General features: G+C 67.0%; 1 protein-coding gene across 4 annotated transcripts in view; it reads left to right on the top strand.

The window, feature by feature from the left end:
* The first annotated feature begins 5,633 nt into the window (after nt 1–5,633).
* The window catches only part of CACNA2D2 (calcium voltage-gated channel auxiliary subunit alpha2delta 2), an 85,563-nt gene continuing 70,288 nt past the window's right edge, over nt 5,634–20,908 (top strand). For all 4 annotated transcript variants that reach the window (XM_054729607.1, XM_008155334.3, XM_028132661.2 and 1 more), the window contains exon 1: nt 5,634–5,715. In XM_054729607.1, the coding sequence (XP_054585582.1) occupies nt 5,635–5,715 (81 nt within the window). In that variant the 5' untranslated portion in view covers nt 5,634. The remainder of the gene's footprint in view (nt 5,716–20,908) is intronic.

Genomic DNA, 20,908 nt, shown 5'->3' with positions numbered 1-20,908 from the left:
CCTGGCCTGGATCCTTCGCTTTGCTCTGGGGAGGCCGCGGCTAGGCCACCAGCGCCTCTTGCTCATCATGGAAGGTGACAGCGCTGGGGGACCGTCGGGTGGGCCACTCCTTCCCGCACTTGCTTCTGGCTTCTGGGAGGAAGTGGCTGCCCCGCACCGGCCTTTCTCAGAGCGCCATGAATTATGCACAGACACCACGGCCCGGGCAGGCCCATCATAAGTGAGCTTTAATAATTCATCCGAGAGCAGCCAGGGAGGCGAGGGCCTCCTGGACCTGCCCCAGGGCGGCCCCTGCGTCCGCAGGCCTCCACGGCACCGCCCCCTGCCCCTGCCCCTGCCCCTGCCCCTGCCCCTGCCCCTGCCCGCACACAGCTGGGCAGGGTGCGGAGGTCGCCCGACTGGGAGGCGCAGCCCGGAGCAGGTCCAGGCCGGAGAGCAGGAGCCTCCTCCGGGCTCAGCCTCGGGAGGAGGCCTCTCGGGCACTGGGTAACGCGTTGGCCCAGGAGGGCGTGCGGAGGTCAGCGCTGCTTGGGGAGAGGCGCGGCTTCACGTGGGGGGCGAGGTGGACAGGCCAGCGCTGACCACTCACGTGTCCTGAGAGAGGCTGGTGGCCCAGGCCGGGCTGGGGCCGGGAGCCGGGAGGTAGTGGGCACAGCGTGAAGGCAGGTTCCAGGCCCCCGGAGGCTTTGGCCCGAACAGAGGGAGCTGCCATCAGCTGAGCGGGGAAGCGGGGAGGTGTGTGTGTGGGGGGGGAGATGGAGAGAGAGAGAGGATCCAGAGGGAGGTCAGGGTCTCAATGTGGGGCCCATTCCCTTTGAGAGGCCCGTTAGCTTTCCCAGTGGCCGCCCCCACCTGCCCCACCCAGCGCTGTCCTGCCGTGCGCCCTTCCCCTTCATACACCCCGTCCCCTTCATACACCCCGTCCCCTTCATACACCCCGTCCCCTTCATACACCCCGTCCCCTTCACCTGGTGTTCCACCCTTGGGGGAGAGGGGAGAGGGGGGAGGAGCGTCGTAGACTGCTCCTAAGCCCCAGTGGAAGGGGTTTATCCAGGCAGCCTGCCTGGTAGAGGCAGCCTACAGCAGGCCTCCTTGGGAGGGGTGAGAAGGCCTGCAGCGCCCGAGGTTGGGGGTCCCAAGGGCCTCCCCTGCCTGCCCTCCCCCTCCCCCGCTCCCTCCCCCTCATCCCTTCTGCAGGGTCCAGCCGCCCACGCCTCCCCGTGCCCTCTGAGGGTGAACCTGCCGTGTCACCTGTCTCTGGATTTTTGATTTGTTTAATTATAGATGAGTTTTCTGCATAATTTATTCCAAAAGCCTGGATTATACTGTACAATTAAATCACATTCTGATCAACAACTCCACATATAAAATTAACAACTGGCAGCAGCTTAATCTATGCTGCTGCATCTGCACGCAGGCTCCCCGTCCCTCTCTGCCCCTTCTCCCCCCATCTCCTTCCCTCCCGCCCTCTCCTCCTCTCCTATCTTCTCCCCGCTCCTCCTGGCCCCTCCCCTCGGGGTGGGGGCCTGTGCAGCTGGCCTCAGAGCTGCAGGCCCCTCCCTGAGCCCTCTGTCCCGTGACCACGAGCCTCCCCAACCTTCCAGCTGGGTCTGCCTGCTGAAGGGGATCCCTCACCCCACACCTTGCCTGAAGGCGACACCCCCTCTTCCCTCCCACCTTGGTTCTGACCTTGCCCTGGAGACTGAGGCCTGGGGTCCCGCAGCCTCTGGGCCAGCATCTTCCTGCGCCCTGTGCCCACTCCTGGCCCCTCTCAGCGAGGGAGCAGGGGGCTGAGGGGAGCTGCTGGGGATGCCTTTCCACGGCACTCCCCCTCCCCACCTCCTCCCCCGAGTGCAGGCATTCCTGGGAGATGTCCTGAGTGCTGGGGGTCGGGCGAGAGGGGGCTGGATTGAACGAGCTCGCCCTCAGGGGGCTGCCCAATAATAGCACTGCCCGTCAAGGTGGCACGTGGACGTGCCGTTACTCAGCCGGTCATTGGCACCCTGCTCACAAACAGCGAAGCCGGGATCGGGGGCAGAACGCTCCAAGGTCACACACAGGACACACACACACACACACACACACACACACATGGCACAGCCCTGGAAGGCGGGGCCGCGGCCCTGGTGGTGCCCGGACCACAGGTCTGGCTTCTCTACGCACACGGCCCGGCACCCATCCTTGTCACTGGCCCCAGGTCTCATCTGTGCCATGGGGCGCCGGGCCAGGGCCCTCCCGGGGTGAGGCACGCGGGAGGACATGGCGGTGCTGGGCTCTGCCCCGGCCGCCGTGCCCACAGCCGTCACCGTGCCGCTGCGGCTCGGGCTGCACGTGCCGCCTCCCTGCGCTCCTCGCCGTCTTGCTAATTTGGCTCTTGGAGACACTTGCGGATGAGCAGTGTCATCTCAGTGAAGGGCCTGGAGCGTCACGGGTGCCAGGAGCCAGCAGGTGGGCCTGCCGCTGGGAGGGTGGCCCGGGCCGCACTGGCTGAGGTGGGGGGGGGGGTGCTGGTGGAAGCCCCACAGGATCTGGTCCATTTGCCTTCGACCCTGTGGGGCTGTGGTCCTTCCAGAGCCCTCCTGCCTCCTGCTGGGCGAGGACGACGATGCCGACCAGGACTCGGCTCAGGTGGGTGGGGGGTTTCTCCAGCTGCGGGGCTGGCACCGGGACACCAGCCAGACCCGGGCACCCACCCAGCCGCGTCTCTGTGAAGATGACACGAATGGCCCAGCGGGTGTGGCTTCGCGATGGAGCACTGGCCCAGGGGCCAGGAGGTCACCGGTTCGATTCCCCATCGGGGTACACCGGGGCTCTGTCCCTGGTAGGGGTGCATGCAGGCGGCAGCCAGTCAGTGATGTTCCTCCCTCCTCGACGTTTCTATCTCTCTCTAAAAATCAATACAAAACATATGTTTTTTTTAAAAGATGAAATGAAGGATCTGTCATGGTCTTTTAAACTCCTGGACACACACAGTGCTTTCCTGGCTGGGTCTGGTGCAGGTGGACGGTCAGATAACTTGCGTGCGGTGCACGGAGGGAATGGGCAGAGCAGCCGGGGCCCACCCACCAGGCCCCGAGCGTCCAGGAGTGGGCGGTGTCCTGGGGGGGCGGCCCCTGCAGCCCACAGCAGAGTGCAGAGCTGCTCAGCCCGGCGGGGGGGAGGGGGGCAGAGGGGAGGCTGTGCACGTGTGTGCATGCACTCGTGTGCGTATGTGTGTGTGCACATGTGTGTTGGGGACAGGGAGGGAGAGAGGAATGGAGGGAGGGAGAGTGAGTGTGTGTTTTGGGTAAGAACTGACTTTATCCTGAGATTTGGCTCTTCTGAAAAAGATGTTTTAGGGTTGAGATAGCCTGTTTTGATGAAATGGTGGTGATTATAATAATAATAATAATAATGTGTTGTCTGAGCAGAATAAAAACCTGACACCCATGCCTGGTCTTCCAGTTAATTTTCTTTTATCTGTGGAACCCTGGAACCGAAGACCTACAGACGCACTGGGACGGAGTCAGCGGCCGGGGATGGACCAGGGCTGTGCTCTCTCGCGGGGGAGGGGAGGGGGGACCGTGATTGGTCCCTTTGCCGACGTATACCTGTTCCCGCCGCGGCCGGTCTCAAGCTCCCAAGGTGACGCCCGAAGGCAGAGTTGGGTGGAGGTGCACCCTGCGTGGCGTTCTGTGTCCACCACTTCCTGGGTGGGTGACCTTGGGCTGGTCACTTGCCGTCTCTGTGCCTCAGTTTCCTCATCTGTACGTTCGGGAAGGTGGCGTTCGCCTCTTCCTGAGGATTGAAGCAAGGACGCCGGTGCCATGGCTTGCCCCGTAGGGGTGTCCTTGTACGTAACGGTCCCGGGAAGGAGTATGATGGGCATTCTGTCCCCTCAACCAGCCAATGGCTGAGGTCAGGGTCACGGCCAGGCAGAGCTGATGGTTCCCTTGGGAGATGAGCTCCCTGACCTCACCCATGCCTGTGCACCTGCCTCGCTGGACACAGGTCATCTGGGCGTGAGGCCCGCCAGGCTCCGGCTCGGGAACAAAACCGCCACCTGCCCCTGTCCACCCGCAGCCGGGGCCACGCCCTCCGTGCCTGGTGGGCAGGAGCCAGGGCCGAGCCGGGCCCGCGTTCTCCACCGGGCTTTGCCCTCCCCCAGCTGGCGGTCGATGCCTGATCACCCTTCGTGCCTGACATGCAGCCTGGCCTCTGCCCGGTGCGGGGTTCGCTTCCCCTGTGGTGGGGCGTGGAGGTGGGCGACACGCTGCGGCCCAGCCAGCAGCAAACCGAAGCTAATACCTCTTTCTTTTGATGTTGATTTTTTTTTTTTTTCATTTCGGTCCTGACATTCAGCTTGGCAAATTGCAATTAGCGATCCGCCCGCCTCCTGCTCTGAGTTCCCATGCCAACGGACCCGGGCACACACAATGGCACAGCCCCAGCCCCCAGCCACAGGCCTGAGGAGGGATGTGGGGCAGGTCTTCGGACCCACAGAGCTAGGAGGGTCCTGGCACCGCGTGGCACCGGGGGGGGGGGGGGGTCAGGGAGGCAGCAGGCCCCTGGCAGGCGCGGGACCAGGTGCAGTCCCCCACGTCCTCGGGCTCCTGGGCCGGCCCTCCAGAGGCGGGGGGCTGGCACCCCTCGCTTGCCCTCTGGGGCGTGCTGGACCCACGGCGTATTGCGTCTCTGGCAGCCCTGGGAGCCCTCGCTGGGAGGCCTCGTTCTGGCTGTGGGACTGGGAGGTTGAGATGCCTTTTCAGATGCATTCGGACGAGGGGTCCTGGTCCCCGCGGAGGCGCCTGTGGCCGGGGTTGGGGGGGGGGGCGGGACCATGTCTTGGGGACCCTGTGCTCACCGATCCGGCGCTGCCTGAGAGGGGTCCCAGGTTAGAACCTGGGCCAGGCCTCTCCCCAGACACCGCCCTGCGCGTGGGTTTGGGCTGAGAACACAGGGCCACGTGACCGTCTGTCCGTCCCGTCCGTCCCACGCTCCCTGGGCGGCATCCTTGGCAGGTCCTCGTGTGTCCTTCTCACCTCTCAGGCGGCCCCTGCTCAGGCTGGTGGCTCAGGTGTGGGACGCGGGGGGCTTGCCGTGTCCCCAGAAAGGGGCAGGATGTTCTGAACTGGCCCTGTGTGTGTGTGGGGGGGGTGGGTGGGGGTAGGTCCTAGGGAACATGCGGCCAGGGCCCTCGATCAGCACGTTTCCTGGGCGCTGGAAAGGCGAGGGCCGCCGAGCTGTGTCCACTGCTCCGAAGAGGCCCAGTGACTTGGTGGTGGCAGCAGCCACTCGTGTCCCTCCCTCCCCCAAACCCCACCCAGCCTTGGGGACAGGAGGCTCCGAGCCCAGCAGGCTCCCTGGCTCCCTCCCGCCCTCCTCCCCGGGCCAGTCCCATTTCGGGGCCGCTCTTCACCGCGCAGTCTCCCCGCAGATCCCGAGCCGCTGGGCTCCCTCCGGGCGGCTAAGGTGCCATCGGTCCTCCTGCCGGCTGCCCGCCAGGGCCTGGGCCTCGGGGCTGCATTTCAAAGGAGTCCCGGGGGCACGCGGGTGTTTGAAGGGGTGGCTGCTGCTGGGCCCCCCCCCGGGTGCCGGGCCGGGCTGTTCCGGGCACCAGGCGGCCCCCTGACCTCTCTCCTCTCTGCACGCAGGATGCAGCACTGGGCGAGGCGCCTGGAGCAGGAGATCGACGGCGTGATGCGCATCTTCGGGGGCGCCCAGCAGCTCCGGGAGGTAAGCCTGCCCCCGCTCCCCTTCTCGGACCCTCTTCCACGTGGGAATGGGGGGGGGTCTCCGGAGATGAGGAGCGAGGACGGTTTGGCGGGCCTGGTTGAGGACCCGGGTGGTGAAACATGCATGGCTGAGTCACTAGAAAAACAGCGACTCCTCCGGGTCTCGGCCTGCCCTTCCCGAGGTCGCTGTGCCAGGTGCCCCCGCCGCCCTGGTGCCAGGCTCTGCAGGTGGTCAGGTGGTGAGGCTGGTGTTGGAGGCAGCGTCGGGGGCGGCAGTCCAGGCCCTGGAGGGTCCGGCGGATGCAGTCGCGCACGTGAGCCAGAGGGACTGCCCGCGGGGCGTGGGGTGGCCGGTGCCGCCCGCCCAAGGCGCTGCCGGGCAGGATGAGCTGAGAGCTCGGCGAGATGAGGATCCAGGGGCGGGAGGGGTGATGGATTGGACCGAGCGGCCACATCCATCCTGGGAGATTATGTTAATGTTTGCGATGGGGATGTGGAGAGCGGGCCATCCGTCACCCCCGAAGGCTGCTGATGTGTCGCTGTCAGTGTCCTGAGCCATCGCTTCTTACGGGAAAGCGCAGAGGCCCAGGGAGCCGCGCTCCAGGCGGCCCGGGAGGTGCGACCAGGGGCCTGACCGGCATCTCCTGCCCGGGGTTCCCCCGCGGACAGCGGAGTACACGGAGCCACTCAGAGCCCTGGTCCGGCTCGGGGAGCAGATTCTCCTCTGTCCTGCCGTCCCTCTCGGTCAGGGCCAAGGTCAGAAGGTGGGACCTCCGTGGGGCAGCTGCCGGGGGGCTGTTCTCGGTCGTCTCCCCGCGCGGAGCTCATAGCAGGTGCCGGGAAACGGGTGGCAGACGCGGGCCGTGGATGGAGGACCCTGGACAGCAGATACTCATCTGGGTCTGAGGAGGTGCTCACAGGCAGAGGGGCTCCTGGAGCAGGGGATCGATGGCATGATGGAGGTCAGAGGTCGGAGCCGCCCATTTGCTGGCTGTTCTCCCCCCGGGGCCCAGCCTCCCTGAACCCCCGTCCCCGGTGGCGGTAACCCCCGCCCACTCTCCCCGTGGACTCCCCATGCCTCGGCCGCGCTCTCCGCGACGTAGGCAAAGCTGTTCCGGGACAGAAGCTGGTCTGTGCTCAGGAACGGCACGGGCGCTCGCCGGGGTCTGACGGGCAGGGCCACGTGCCGCGTTGGGTTAGTGAACAAACGGGAGTCCCCCGGGAGGTGGCCGCGCGCCCGTCCGGGCTTCCTGTCGGGACCTGAGGCGCCCACGTGAGGAGTAACCGGCGCCTCGGGTCAGGCGTGTCCCGCCCGGAATCACCTCCAGGACGTCAGGAGAGTCTGCCACCGAGAAAGGAACCCGCACGGTTCGTGCCCGGGATTCGGTTCTGTCTGAACCACTGAGCCTCCTGGTTTCGGGACCCGGGCGTGGCTGGGAGGCCTGGCGGGGGGTGAGGGTGAGCACAGCAGGGGCAGGCGGACACCCCGTTGTCAGAAGTCAGACTCCCTCACGGATCATCTTCCCTCCGGGGTGGGCTGTTTCTTTCTGACGGCAGTTGGGCCGTTCCAGTACTTTCATCAATGAGCTCATCGCCCCCCTCCCCCTCCACATCCCCCTCCCCCCCCCACCCCAAAGTCCCGCAGCCCTGGAGGGGCAGGGCTGGCATGGGCGGGGCTTCCGACTCCTGTCCGGGGGCTCCTCTGGAGTGCCTCCCTCTTGGAAGGGTGGGCCTGGGGCAGTGGGCGCTGGGCTGGGGCAGGGCCACGTGGGTGTGGCCGTGGCCGTGGCCGTGGCCCGCCGAGAAGTGCTGACCTGGCGCTCGGCTCCCCTGGCCGCCCTCCGCCTGCCGCCGCTGCCAGCTCTCCGGCGGCTCTGTCCTGCTCCACTTTCCTCACCTGCTTCCTCAGCCTCTCCCTTCCCGCTGACAGCCCCGGCGGCTTCTTGGCACAGGGCGCTCGGCGAGGCGGGCGGCCGGGAGCAGGTGAAGAGTTCCAGCGGGAAAGGGCCGCCCTGGGGGCCAGGAGGGAGCCCCCCCCGCCGGCTCCTACCCCCGCGCCCGGACTGAGCCCCCAGGGCTCTCCTTCCTGTGCCTAGGAGGGGGCCGTGTGCCCAGCCCGTGCCCGGCTCCGAGGGGTCCGGAGAGGCTTGCTGCAGAGCCCGCGGACCCTGGCACCAGCTCTCCCCTGGGGCCGCCCGCCCGGGCCTCCCTGAGCGGATTCTGAGCTGCCTCCAGCGCCCTGCAGCCGGGTGATCCTGAATCCGGGCACCTTGGCCTCCTTCCCCTGTCCCAGCCTTCGAGGGGCCCCACCCCCAGAGGCCGGAGCCACGGCGCTGGCAGCTGCACGAGCTCCGAAACTGCCGACGGTGGCATTCAGGAGCGTTTTCCTTGCCCGGGCACTTTCCTCCCCAACCTCACCACCACCCCGGGCGGGGGGACTGGTGCCGACTGTGGCCCATTTACAAGTTGGAAAGCATCACTTTTCCTCCTCTAACCCCAGAGCCAGCACATAGTAGGAGCTCCTGCTGTGGCCTGGAGCTTGGTGGCCTCCCTCCCTCATGCTTATGGCCAGGCACCATTGAGCCAGGCCCCCCAGGTACCCAGCCTCCCCTCCCCGGCCCGGTCCGACTCTGCCCGGGAGCAGGTCACAGAAGGGTGGCGCCTGCTGCAGCCTGCCCTGCCCACGGCCCCTGGGGGCTGAGCGAGGCCTGCCAGGCCGCCTCTCTCCCCTCCCCATCAGCACCATATTGTCCCCATCCTGGGGGGAGAGCAGAGAGCATATGCTTGGGCTCTGAGCTCATTTACATAATGAGGCTGATCAGGATGAATAATTCATCGGGTGCCTGGGGGTGCATGGGGGAGGAGGCAGAGACGGCCAGTCTCCCCACTCGGAAGCCCACGTCCCTCCGATGGGTACAGGCAGGGAACCACCCCCTTCTGACGGGGTGTCCGGGGGGAAGGGGGACAACTCTGTAGACTTCTGTGGTAAAGCACAGCAGGAGAGATTGCAGTCGGACTGAGGAGGGACCGGAGATCCTCAGGGGCAGCAGCCCGGGGATGGATCCTGACCGGGGAGGCACCGTCCTGGAGGGGCGGGTGCTGCTGATGGAAGAGAAGAGCCTTGGTTGGGGTGGGGGCCGGAGGGGAGGGAGGGAAGGCTGCTGGCCAGAGGGGGCTGGGAGCAGAGAGCTGGGACGGCCACGTCTGGGGACCACAGGCCACCCTCTGGAAGGCTCAAGCCGAGTCTGGATCTCTGAGGCTCTTAACTCCCCCGAACCTGGGCTCCTGGTCGGGGCAGACATGGCGTAGAGCCCTGCCCGTATCGCTGACCGCCTCAGCCCGCATGAGGCCGTAGCCCGTGGTCCTGACATACCAATGGGAACCCAAGGTCCTGGCCAGCTGTCTCCCCAGCCCGTCCCACCCGGAGCCCGCCAGGCCAGGCCTGAGGAGCTCAAGGCAGAGGTGCACCCGGGGCTGCCTGGAGGAGGCCCCCTGGACTGCTGAGCTGTGTCCTCAGAGAGCAGGGCCCCAGGCCTGGGAGCGCCCCCCCGCCCTCCCCGCTGTGCCCTCCTCTGTTTGGTCCCAGGGACGGTGCTTCTGAGCTGTGCGGGCGCCGCCGTCCCCGCCCACCCTGCCTGCCCCCGGCCATCCCGCGCAGTCTGCTCCGCGCCCCGGGAATGTGTAATTAATATTTGCAGCGCGCCACATCTGGAGCGGCTCTGGGCGAGGACCGCAGTCTGGCTCCGTCGAGGTCCCCTTCCTGTGGGGCTCGGAGGGACTGGGATGGGCCGGTGGGTTCCTCAGAGACCAGCCTCCCTCCCCCACCCGCGCTGCTGCCACCAACTCCTGGAGCGCGTGCGCACTCACGCACCGGCTCAGGGGTGCTGGCCCAGGCTGCGGTTAACCCCCCCCCCCCCCGTTTGAGGAGGGTCCTGTCTAGGCCCCTGGGCTGCTCAGGCGGGGTTAGCAGGGCCCCAGAGTGCCGGCCAGGGAAGCTCCGAACCCCATCAGGGCCGGGGCTGGGGCAGAAGAGGCCGGAAGCGGGTGGGGACGGTGCAGGGGGCAGAAGTAGCCCTGGAGGGTCAGGAAAGGGAAGCTCAAGCCGGGTGACCCCAGACCCCACAGCTGGTTCCATCCGACGCTGTGGTTCCCCTGCGCCCAGGAGACAGGCCTGCAGCTCCTGGGCCCGGCAGCCCCTCACACAGGCCCCGAAAGGTCCCGGCTGATGCGCAGAGGCGGGCGGGGTGAGGGAGCCCCCCACCCCCCCTCTCACCCCCACCCGTCGCAACCCCTCCTCCCCCAAGCTCCCAGAGCCCCCACCGTCCTGGGGGCCGTGCGCTTGCTCCTCCTGCAGCCCCGCTCCCCGCCACCTCCCAGCGGGACCCAGCGGTGCCCTCGCTCTCGTGGCGAAGACAATCCGGGACGTGAGCGGTCGGGTGGCAGCGGTGGGGGTGCGGGTGTGAAATATGCTGCTGGGTAGGGATTGCTGCTGCTCGCCTCCCTAAAAACCCACATATATTATTCTTTAATGGAAAGTTAATTGTCTTATTATTCCCTCCATATGGTCCTCTCGCTCAGCTCCCAGCGGGGATGCTGGGGCTGAGGGGGCTCCTCAGAGGGTCTGAGACTCGGTGAGGCCGCCACGTGAGCAGAATTGGATACAACAGGCAGGGACACGGGAGCAGGCCGAAGCCCCGCCCGGACCCCCTCTGTGTCCCCCCCGCCCAGCCTGCTCCCCACCGCCTTCCTCCCCAGGCCCTGTCCTGGGAGCGGCCCCTCTGCCTCAGCCAGCGCCCCCCCCCCCAAACTACAGGGTCCGAGACCGCTCTCTCCCATTCCCGCGCGGGGAGATGGGGGTTGGGCGGCTGGTGGCTGCCCGCCTGCTTGCCGCTCCCACGCGCTCCCGTCGCCGCAGGAGAAAACTCCATTTCTGAGAAGGTTTTTAAAAGCCGATTCAGCCGTGGCAGGAGCGCCTGCCTGAGGGCCAGCGCCCTGGCTGGGTCTCCGCACCCCACCCAGAGAGGGGGTGCAGGGAGGTCATTGTGGGGGAGCGCTGCCTCCAGACGCCTGCTGGGCCCCCCACCCCCGCTCATGTCAGCCCACCTTCCATGGCACCGGCCACTGGAGCCTCCCCGACCTGCGGGGCAGCTGAGGGTGAGCGGCACGGTGCCGGCTCTGCCCTGCCTCCCGGCTGCTCCCAGCGTCAGGGTGCTGGTGAGGGCAGCCGCTCCGCAGGCAGCAGAGGCAGCGACAGGAAGGTCCCCAGAGGCGAGTGGGTGGTTGCATCCTGCCGTTTCCCAGTCTGGCAGGGAAGGCGGGCGCGGGGCGTCCTGCGGGGAGGCCTCGGGGTCTGCGATCCCTCAGCCGGAAGCCCCTGCGCAGGTTCCCGGGGAGGCTGTGGGCGTGGAGGGGGCGGGTCTGGGGTGAGGGACCGCTGGGTGGGACCAGCGGACCCGGGTCTGGTGGTGATCGACATGAGGGAGGGGCCATCGGCTTTCAGCTTGGGTCTGGTGGTGAGCGACATGAGGGAGGGGCCATCGGCTTTCAGCTTGTGCCAAGAGGCCGCTGTGGCCGCACGGTCAGTGCCCAGAGGAGGGGCACCAGGGCTCGGAGGGCGAGAAGGGCTGTGCTTCTGAAGGCGGGGCTGCCCGAGGCCCCACGCTGGGAAGGGGCAGAACTGGGATTTGAACCCGGAGCCTGTGCCCGCGGCAGCCACTGAACGGTGGCCCGTGGTAGGCGGCGATGGCGGGGCTGCGTTCCCACGCTGGGACCCGGGCCGTCTGGGGCGTGTGGTCCTGCCTTTCTGAGCCTTGGCTCCCCGTCCGTGAAACGGGGATCCGCGCTCCTCTGTGCGCACGGGAGACGTGAGGGTCTCAAAAGAGCGGGGGCCAGGAGAGGCTGCAGACGGCACCCTGCAGCTGTGGGGGTGCCTCTGGGAGCCCCCGGGAGCTCGCCACCGCTTTGGGGGGTTCAGATGCCCGAGGTGTCCCCCTGGCTTGTCTGAGCCCAGGAGTTCGGAAGTCGGGTCCCTCTTCCCTGCCGTGTGAGTCCGCCGGGGCTCGGGCTGCCGTACGACCCCACGGACGGACTGGGTGGCTTACAAACCACAGGGACCCGTGGTCCCGGACACTGGGAGGTGCAAGGTCGAGGCCTCGACAGACCTGGAGTCTGATGAGCCACTTCCTGGCTCACAGGTGCTGCCTTCTGCTGTGTCCTTACATGACGGGGGGCAAGGACCCTCTGGGTCTCCTTGGTTGGGGCGCTGCTTCCATTCATGAGGGCTTCCCGGGAGCCCCCCTCCCAGAGGGGATCAGGTTTCTACGTGTGAATCGGGGGGGTAACGCCTGCTGATCGGGACATCTTCGGGGACCATTTGAGACCATCAGGGCCATGAGCCAGGGAAGGGCGGGCAGCTTCTTGGGCCAGGAACCCGAGGAGCCGGCTGCAAGGCACCCCTGGGGCGGACAGGCCCAGGTCAGGGGGAGGAGCCCTACACCCCAGAAGCGGCCTGGGACCCGTTTCTCCAATCAGTCAACCAGGAGGCTCAGAGGAGGGCTGGGGCGTGGCTGGCAGGGGGGTGGGGTGGCAGGAACCCTGACCTCTGGGCGGGCCCAGGTCTGGGCACTGGGTCAGAAGATGGAGTGGCCGAGGCCAGGGCTGCGGATAGCGGGCCCTGATGGCGGCCCCGGTCTCTGCGGGTGCTCTGACCGCGGCCCCTCAGTTTAAGACAGAGAGTCTCAGAGGTGCGAGCGGAACCCCGGCCCGCGGACCGCACTGCTCTCTCTGGAAGTTTCCGTGGACAGCCGCGGCTTTGCTGCTGGCCATTCCCTGAAGTGGGCGCCCCTCGGTCCTTCCAGCTTGGGAATCTGGGATGTTTGTCCGCTTTCCTAAGGCAAGACACGCCCCCCCCCAACACACAGCTAGTGGCCAGCTTCAGAGGGACCCCACTTACAGGTGGTGGAGGAGAGGCCAGACCGCTCCCCTCCCCCACCCCGGCCCCTGCATCCACCTCTGAGAGGGATGGGGCTGCAGGTCCGGGCGTGGGGGGGGGGGGGGCAGGTCTGGATGATCCAGGGTGGGAGATGGGGGCTGGGGTGGCGGCCCCCGGGGATGGCTGACCCCATCTGCATTCCTCCCTCCGCCTCCCCATCCTTCGCCGGGTCGGTGGCAGCCACGGAGACGCTTGCCTGGGATTCGTGGAGCCCCCAGCGTTTCCAGAGTCAGGGAAGTAATTGGTTCTGACAAACCACAGCCGGCCCGGGGGCAGCACGAGCCGCATTTACCGCGACCGACCGGGCGGGAGACGGCGGCGCAGCCTGGCTCCCTCCGCCCGCTCCCCTCCCTGTGAGCGGAGAGCCAGGGTGTGGGGACCAGCACAGAGCCCCGACCTCCACTCCCACACCTCCCTCTCAGCCCTGGAGCCGGCCAGCTCGTGTCGGGGAGACCGAGGCAGAGCCCGGACCCTGGGCGGCCTCCTCAGGGCCCTCCTCTTCCGACCTTGGTTCTCATAAACCAGGGAACCAGGTGTCCGACCCCAGGGCTGGGGCACCCCGGGGTCAGGATGCGGGTGGGGCTGGGCCCTCACCGGCGAGGCTGTGCCGCCCACAGGTGCCTGCGGTGCACACGCGTGCATACGTGCCCGCCAGGCTGGCGTGGAGGAGGCGCTCAGCTGGTAACGGTTCCGTGAGGGCTGAGGAGGGAGAGGCAGGGCTCTGGTGTCCACAGGACCCTGGGAGCCATCCAGCCCCACGGGGCGGGGGAGGAGAGGCGGTGAAGGAGGGCAGGCCCAGTGCATCGGGGTGGAGCCTGGGTGCCGCCGGCCGGCCCGGGAGAGGAGCCTGCGTGGGGTCTGCTGGCCGCTCTGTGAGGGGTGCAGAGTGCAGGGGCCACGGAGAGGGAGGGGCTCAGGAGAGGAGGCGCCAGGTGTCTCCTGGGTCCAGGAAGGTTGGGCTGGCCCAGGAGTGTGGCCTGGGCGGAGGGAGTGAGGATGACGGGGCCTCCCAGCCAGCCGTCTGTCCCCCCGCCGTTAGGTTTCTGAGCTTCCTCCTCACCATCCACCTGCCTCTCTCCTCTCCCGGCCCCTCCAGGCCTCTCCCCAGTTTGAAACCGGCCGGCAGCGCCCCCCGCAGGAAGCCCTCCGGGTCGGTGCAGAGGCCAGTGGGGTCCGAGGCTCCCACTCCCTCCCACTTTTGCTCCCTTTGGGAACACATAGAAGGCAAGAGCTGCCGGGGCCCTGGGGGAGCCCAGCCCGGTCTCCCCATCGCACGGGGTCGGGGACCATGACCAGCGGGGCAGGGCCACGCCCAGGCCTCCCAGGAGTCTCCGGACACGGGCAGCCAGACCGAGAGGGCAGCCGGCTGGTTCTCGGCCCCGTGACTCGGTGGGGGGCACGGTCTCTGGCCTGCGGCGGCTGGGAGGGGGCGTGGAGCCGGCCACGTGTGGGAGGGAGGGGAGAAGTGTGATGCTGCCTGTGGGAATGTGTGCATGTGTGCACACATAGACGAGAACATGTGAGTGTGTGTGTGCGGGTCGGGGTGTGAACAGGTGAGCACTTGCTGGTCTGTAGAAGGGAGAGGTCGGGCCTGCATGAAGTGCTGCATATGTGACCAGACCTGTGTGTGTGTGTGTGTGTGTGTGTGTGAGCATGTGACCCCACAGGCCTGTGCTTCGAGGGGGTGGCCAGGGCTGCGTGTGCATGCATGTGTATGTGGCTGAGTGCAGCGCTCCGTGCGGAGGGCAGGTGTGTGCAGGCGCCCTGCGGGCCAGGGTGGGGCTGCGAGGAGGCTGGAGCCAGGAGCTCTGTCGCCAGAGCAGGCGAGAGCTACTTAACTGGTTAATGAGCGAGGCTGAGAAGTCGCAGCTGTGGGTGAGGCGCCCGCCCCGCTCCCGCACACGGCACAGTGCATGTCCCCACGCGTGGTGAACCGCCAGGCTCTCTGCCCGGGCTGTGCCCAGGGCCCTGTTGTGACGGTGTCCTCACCCTCTGTGTGTCTGCGCCCTGGGGCGGGGGCGGGGCTGAGCCACCTCACTGTGGAGAGCAGGGCCCTGTCCCATTTCACAGACGACAGAGCTGTGGCGGGGAAGGGGCCTCCTGGTGGGGGGAGCAGCCAGCACAGGCCACTCCCACGTCCCACCCCAGGCCTGTCCTCTGCGCAGGGCCCCATCCCCGAGCCTGCGGGCCGCGCCCCTCCTGTCCCCAGAGAGAGAGCAGCCGTGCTCCGGCTCCTGTGGCCCCACCGGTTCCTGCCCTGATTCCTCCGTGCGCACGCCGCTCCGGGGCACCGTGGTCCCTGAGGGGCTGCCCTGAGGCCCAGGGTCTCACAGGGGGCGCCCCGCCCAGAGCCGGCCCTGCCACCCCTCGTCCTCGTGCGGGAGACCGCAGCCGGGCCCAGTGGCAGCCGCTGTCGCCGTCAGGTGCTGGCGGGGGAGCCTGCGTCCTGCTCCAGCGACGGGCGCGGGATAAATTGGTGCGTCGTGAACGTGTTCTTTTTGAAGAGGGACTTTCACACTGGGGAAAGCTTTTAAAGAGAACATTTATATAAAAAGCAATTACCGTGCCAGTAATTTTTACGTATCCTCCCCTCCCCTCGCTGCCTTTGTGCTCGAACGGCACCGCCTCCTGGGCAGCTGCAACCCGGGCCCAGGCCTCGTGGCTACGGCTTCCTGACCCCCTCCCCCCCAGCGCTGCCTCCGGGAAGGCCCCGGGTGCAGGGCGGTGCGGGCGTGCGGCTCCAGGAGCGAGGCCGGGAGGGTTTCGGTTAAAAACTTGAGGCTTTGGCAAGTTCCTCCCCGTGGGCCCTGTCCGAGCTGCTCCCTCTCCCGGCTCACGCGGGGTTTCCGGCCCCTCTTGGCAGCAGCCAGGCACTTAAAGGCACCTGCTTCCCGGCAGCCTCTGGCCCGGGTCCGTGGGGGGAGGTGGCGGCGTGGGAGCAGGTATTTTCCTCCCCGGGAGCCCGTGCCGGGCACCCCGCTTCCGCAGCCGTCATTGCTCTCACAGTCGATGCATTATGTAAATTGTCTCTGTGGCTGAGTGGTGCAGGAGCTGCTCAGGAGGCTGGGGGGGGGGGGACGTGCAGGAGGCTGGGGGGGAGTGCAGGAGGCTGGGGGGTGCAGGAGGCTGGGGGGTGCAGGAGGCTGGGAGGTGCAGGAGCTGCTCAGGAGGCTGCGGGGGGGGGGGGCGTGCAGGAGGCTGGCCCTGGAAACCCACTGCTGTGGACCAGGGAGGGCCCCTCCGCCTCCCAGCTCAGACTAGGACCCCCGGGGCTTGCCCACTGTCTCCCCACCAGACCACAGCTTCGTGAGGGCGGAGGCTGCACCCCACAGCAGACTGGGGGCTCCCAGGAGGCCGGGTGCTCGCCCTCATTGGGCAGGGCCATCCGGTTGAGCCTCTGCCTCCCGCCTCAGACGGCACCCAGGGCAGGACAGGAGCCCGTCCACTGCCCACGGGGCATGCTTCTCCCGCCGCCGCCCTGGCACACGGCCTCCGCAGAGACCGTTGGCAGAGCTGGCAAAGGTCGTGCCCACCCATGGGGCTGGGTGACCCACCACCCGCCCCGGGGGACCCTGGGGCTCCTTCTACAGCCAGTGCCCAGGGAACTCGGGGTATAGCAGGGTGACGTGGGGAGCAGCATCACACCGGGGGCACAGGGAGTTCTCGGGTCCCCAGAGGCGGGGGGGGGGGGGGGAGGCCTGGTGACAGAGGGGCCCTGCCTGGCTCTCCGCCTTCCCCGCTGAGACTCAAGGCCTGCCGGGGGCATCAGACGTGCCAGGGGAACCCACCAGCACCACTTCACAGGCGCCCCCTCCCTCCCGGGCGTGGCTGCCTGTGGGTGTGAGCGCGGTGGGCCGCCTGACCCGGCACGGCTTGGCCGGAGGCCGGTGCGGAGGCAGGGAGTGCGGCCGCGGCTACACGGACAAGACCCGGGCCTCTTCTCCCACTGGCACTGCCCCCGGCGGGTGGTTTGCTTTCTGATCGCCCCCGACATTTGGGAAATGTGGGTGTGGGGGCGAGGGGTCCGCGGATCGGGAAGTGAGGCCTCGGACGGCCTTCGTCTGCAGTGAGGACACAGCGGGGACGGCCCCGCCGGGCGCGATGCCAGCTGCTGCCCTGGGGGCCGTCTCGCAGCCAGAGACCCGGTGGAAGCATCAGTCCCCCGTCCCCGGCGCCTCTGCCTACGTCTTTCTCTTTCCTCCTCTCCCGCCCCCTCCTCCCTCCACGGTGTTTTCTGACGGGTCTAAATGGACTTTAATGCTCGGTTTTTAAACCGGCATCACACACGCGCACACGGCACGGAGCCGTGGTTTCCCCGCGGTTGTGTGGGAGCCCAGCAGCCCCCCTCCCCCATCCCCAGAGGCTGTCACTTTCCAATCTCAGAGCCCACATCTCGAAATGACATACTTATGTCACCACTTCACGATCGTTCGTTTTAGCGGATCTGCTGGAGGGGGAGGGGAGCAGGCTGAGCTCCCGGCCCCTCCCCCACGCCCAGAGCCGTCGCTCTCCCCTCCCCCCCCCCATTGTCACGCTGTGATACATCGGGCCAGGGCTCAGCGTGGACCTTGTCCTGACCAGGCAAGTGCTCAGCGGAAGCGTACCCCATAGTACACACTTTGGGGGGCAGTTTTTACGGTTTTTTTCCTGCAGGTAAACAGCCGTCTGCTGTTGGTTTGCGGCATTTCCTGTGAATTCTGCCCCAAACTCCCCACCCTTTCCTCTGACCTCCTCTCGCACCTGGGGTTCTGGCAAGTCCGCCGTCCGGGGCAGTCTGGCCTGGAGCCTCCGGAACGGGCTCCTGTGCCGACGACACAGCCTGTCCGCCCGCCCGCCCGGGGCTCGGTGCCTGGGACGCCCGCACCTCCCTCCTGGGCCGGAGTGCCCTCTCTCCTGAGAAGAGGGACGTGGGGGGCAGGCTTCTGAGCTTCCGTGTCTCCGAGAGCCTCCCGCCCCCCACGCTGGGCAGAGCTTTTCTGTGGGTGCGGGAGTCCAGGGTGGAGACACTTGCCTCAGTTTCTAAGGCAGCACCCGCTCCTCCCAGCTCCCGGAGCCGCTGGGAGGGGGTCCGGACCCCCTCGGACTCCCATCCCTCTGGCTTTCCTCTCCAGAAACGTGTCGATTCCCGCCCAGCGCCCCGTGTTCCGGCCGCACCCTGCTAGGCCTCCGTTTCTTCTCCTTCCTCCCCCACCCGCGGGCTCTTCAGCTCTGGGCAGCTTCCTGCAGTGATTTTCTTGGACTATTTCCTCCCTGCTCTCCGCCCTCCTCTCTTCCGAGAGCCTTTCATCGAGGCCCTTGTCCTGGCTTCTCCTGCTCGTTCCGAGTCCCCGTCCCGAGCCGTCGGATCAGGAGCGCTCTCAATGCCGCTGCCATATTTCTCACTCGCGGGATCTCTCTTTTTGGTGCTTTTTCAAAATAACATCTTGCTCTTGTTTCCTTGTGGCTGTGGAGTCTGTAAGCTCTCTGAGGAGTGTATCGTGGCCCTTTTTTAAAACTTCATTTAGGAATAATTTTAGACGCAGAGAGGCTGCCAAAATAGTGCAGCGATTCCCTGCTCCCTCGCCCAGCTTCCCCCCGAGTGAGCACCGCACCGCGATCGCACAGACGCCCACACGGAGACGCCCACGCGGGGGCAGTGCCGCGGACCAGAGTGAAGGCCCTGCCTGGGCCTCGCCGGCTCTCGCACGAATGTCCTTTGTCTACGCCAGGATCCCCCGTTCCACTTAGCTGTCCTTGGTCTCCCCAAGTCTGCTGGGGGAAGAGAGAGAAACATCCACGCGAGAGAGACACGTCGATGGGTTGCCTCCCGCACACACCGCGGCGACGGGGACCAGGGGTCACACCTGCAGCTCAGCGACGTGCCCTTGACCGGGACTCAAACCTGAGGCCCTGCAGCGTGAGGGCTGATGCTCTAACCACACAGCCACACCGGCCCCGGCCGACCTTGACCCCTTTTTTAAAGCACTGGTCAGTTTTTGTGTTTAATGTCCCTCGATTTGGGTTTGTCTGTTTTCCTGGGATTAGATTTTAGGAAGAACGCCGTAGAGAGTGGGGTGTCCTTCGTATCGGGGGAACGTGACGTCAGCCCAGCTTACTCTTGGGTGGTGTTAACCGTTTGGTTAAGGGGGGGTCTGCTTGGCCCCTCCAGGGTACAGCTGCTATTTTTTCCTTTCTCCCTAATTTCTTGGGGGCGATCCCGTGAGGCTACGCAACACCCCTGCCCCTCCTCGCACTCCCCGGCCCCTGGTTTTAGCATCCATGGAGGTGGGTCTTTCTCATCCCCGATTGGTTGTAGAGGGAGAAGGGAGGGAGCTATTGCCCCCCTCCCCCCACACTCACACCCAACACCTCCCACACACTCAGGTGGGGTAGCCCAGGTGGGAGGTACCAGCAAGTGGGGTTACCCAGGGCTCCCACAACCAGGGCAGGACCCGAGGCCGGGCAGTGGCTGCGGCCGTCCCCGTGGGGCAGCGGTGCTAGTGAGCCCAGCCTCTCTCCCGCTCGGCCCCGGGTCTGAGCTCCCCGGGGGGGGGGGGGGGGCAGGCGCCGGGAGACGGGCACGCGGGACCACCCGCCAGGCCCGGTGCATTGTGTCCTAGTGTCACTCCACGAAGGACGAGGGAGTGAGACGGAGGCGCGGCACTCCGGGCGGGCGGCCTGTTCCTGGGCGGGCCCGGGGGGACGGGGACCGGCAGGGGCTGAGGGGAGCCCCGGTCCCGGTCTTGGCTGTGCCCCCTCTGCCCTCTGCAGCGTGGCCTTCCTCGCCCTGCTTTTGAGTTTTTTCCTCACAAGCAGGTGGGGGGACAGGACCAGCCATGCCCCTGGCCGGGGGCAGGCGCGTGTAGAGGAAGGGCAGGGGACCAAGGCCCAGAGGCAGGGCTGAGGGAGGAGGGGCGGAGGGGGTGCGAGGCAGGTCTGGGAGGGCAGCGGGGTCCTCAGTCCCCCAGGTCATCTTGGCCAATCTCTGGGGAAACGGAGGCCCGAGAGGTCAGGGCCAGGCCCTCGGCCCCACAGCAAGCTGGCGGCAGACCTGGGGCCAGAACGTGGGTGTCCGGACCCCATCCCAGGCCTGGGGGCAAAAGGAAGTCACAGCGTCATTCCAGCCGCAGCCAGCAAGACTCCTCTGTGTGACGGACACACTCAGCCGTGCTGAGAGCTGGCCTCCCCACCCCCCACCCCCACCCCAGCCTGTGTGGGAGCCTCTCCCACCCCCCACCCCGCCATCTCTGTCCCTTCCTGCCGTGGGTGCCCCTCGTTTTCTGGGGAGCCGAGCGGAGACGGACTCGGTGCTCATTCAGAGCCAGCAGCCTCCTTTCCGCGGAGGCTGAGGAGCAGGCGGGGTCCCGCCGTGGGCCAATGACTCCACCGCTCGGTGCCTCAGTTTCCTGAGTCTGTAAAGCAGGGCGCACACACCCCGTTCTGCCCCCCTCCTGGGTGTCACGAGGCTCACAGGACACCTGCCATGAACATAGCTCCTTTGGGGCTGCGGACACAGGCGTCGCCGTCCTCAGGCGGCGGCTCCTCAGGCGGCGGCCGGGGCCGGGGGGACGCTGTCCGGCCGCCAGGAGCTGGTGGTGGTGGGAAGGGGCGGGCGGCGGGGAGCTGCGGCCGGGCCTGTTTTGCTGATGGCTCCTTTTGCTTTCAAGGAGATTAAACTATTTTTAGTCTGCGCCGCGGCTGCCGAGCATCGGAGGAAGCCTTCCCGTTGCCGAGATTTTCTGGAAGCTGCCAAGTGTGGTCTTCACCTCCGTCCTGGAGCCTCCCCGAATGGGGGGGGGGGGGTAGGAGGGGGCGTCGGGACGGGCGGGGTGCTGTTGCTCCCCAGTCCTGGCTGCGCTGGGCCGCCCTGGGCTGTGGAGAGCCGTCGTCTCACGCGCCCGGCGTTGGTAACGCTGTTTTAAGAAAGTAATTTATTTTCTAATTATTCCTTGTCCTGCATAACTGTGCGTCGCCAGAGCGTCGCGGTTTAAACTCTCTCTGCGCCCGCCGCAGGCGGCTCTGGCGCGAGGAGGGGGCTGAGAGGTGTGACTTGGACTCGTCCTGGCGGCCTCGCGCTCCCTGTAAATACAGCTGTTTTTCATGTTTCTGAGCTGGTGGCCCCCAGAGCCGGCGACTGCGCCGTGCAGTTCACCGTGAGGGCGGCGATGGAGAGGTGCTGGCGGGGGGGAGGGGGGGAGTAAGCCACCAAACTCCTCCTCCGAGC

This window comes from Eptesicus fuscus, chromosome 18, assembly GCF_027574615.1.
Source record: "Eptesicus fuscus isolate TK198812 chromosome 18, DD_ASM_mEF_20220401, whole genome shotgun sequence".
Classification (NCBI taxonomy): Eukaryota; Metazoa; Chordata; class Mammalia; order Chiroptera; family Vespertilionidae; genus Eptesicus; species Eptesicus fuscus.
Note: the sequence above shows the minus strand (reverse complement) of the source record. Positions and strands in the feature narration are given on the sequence as shown.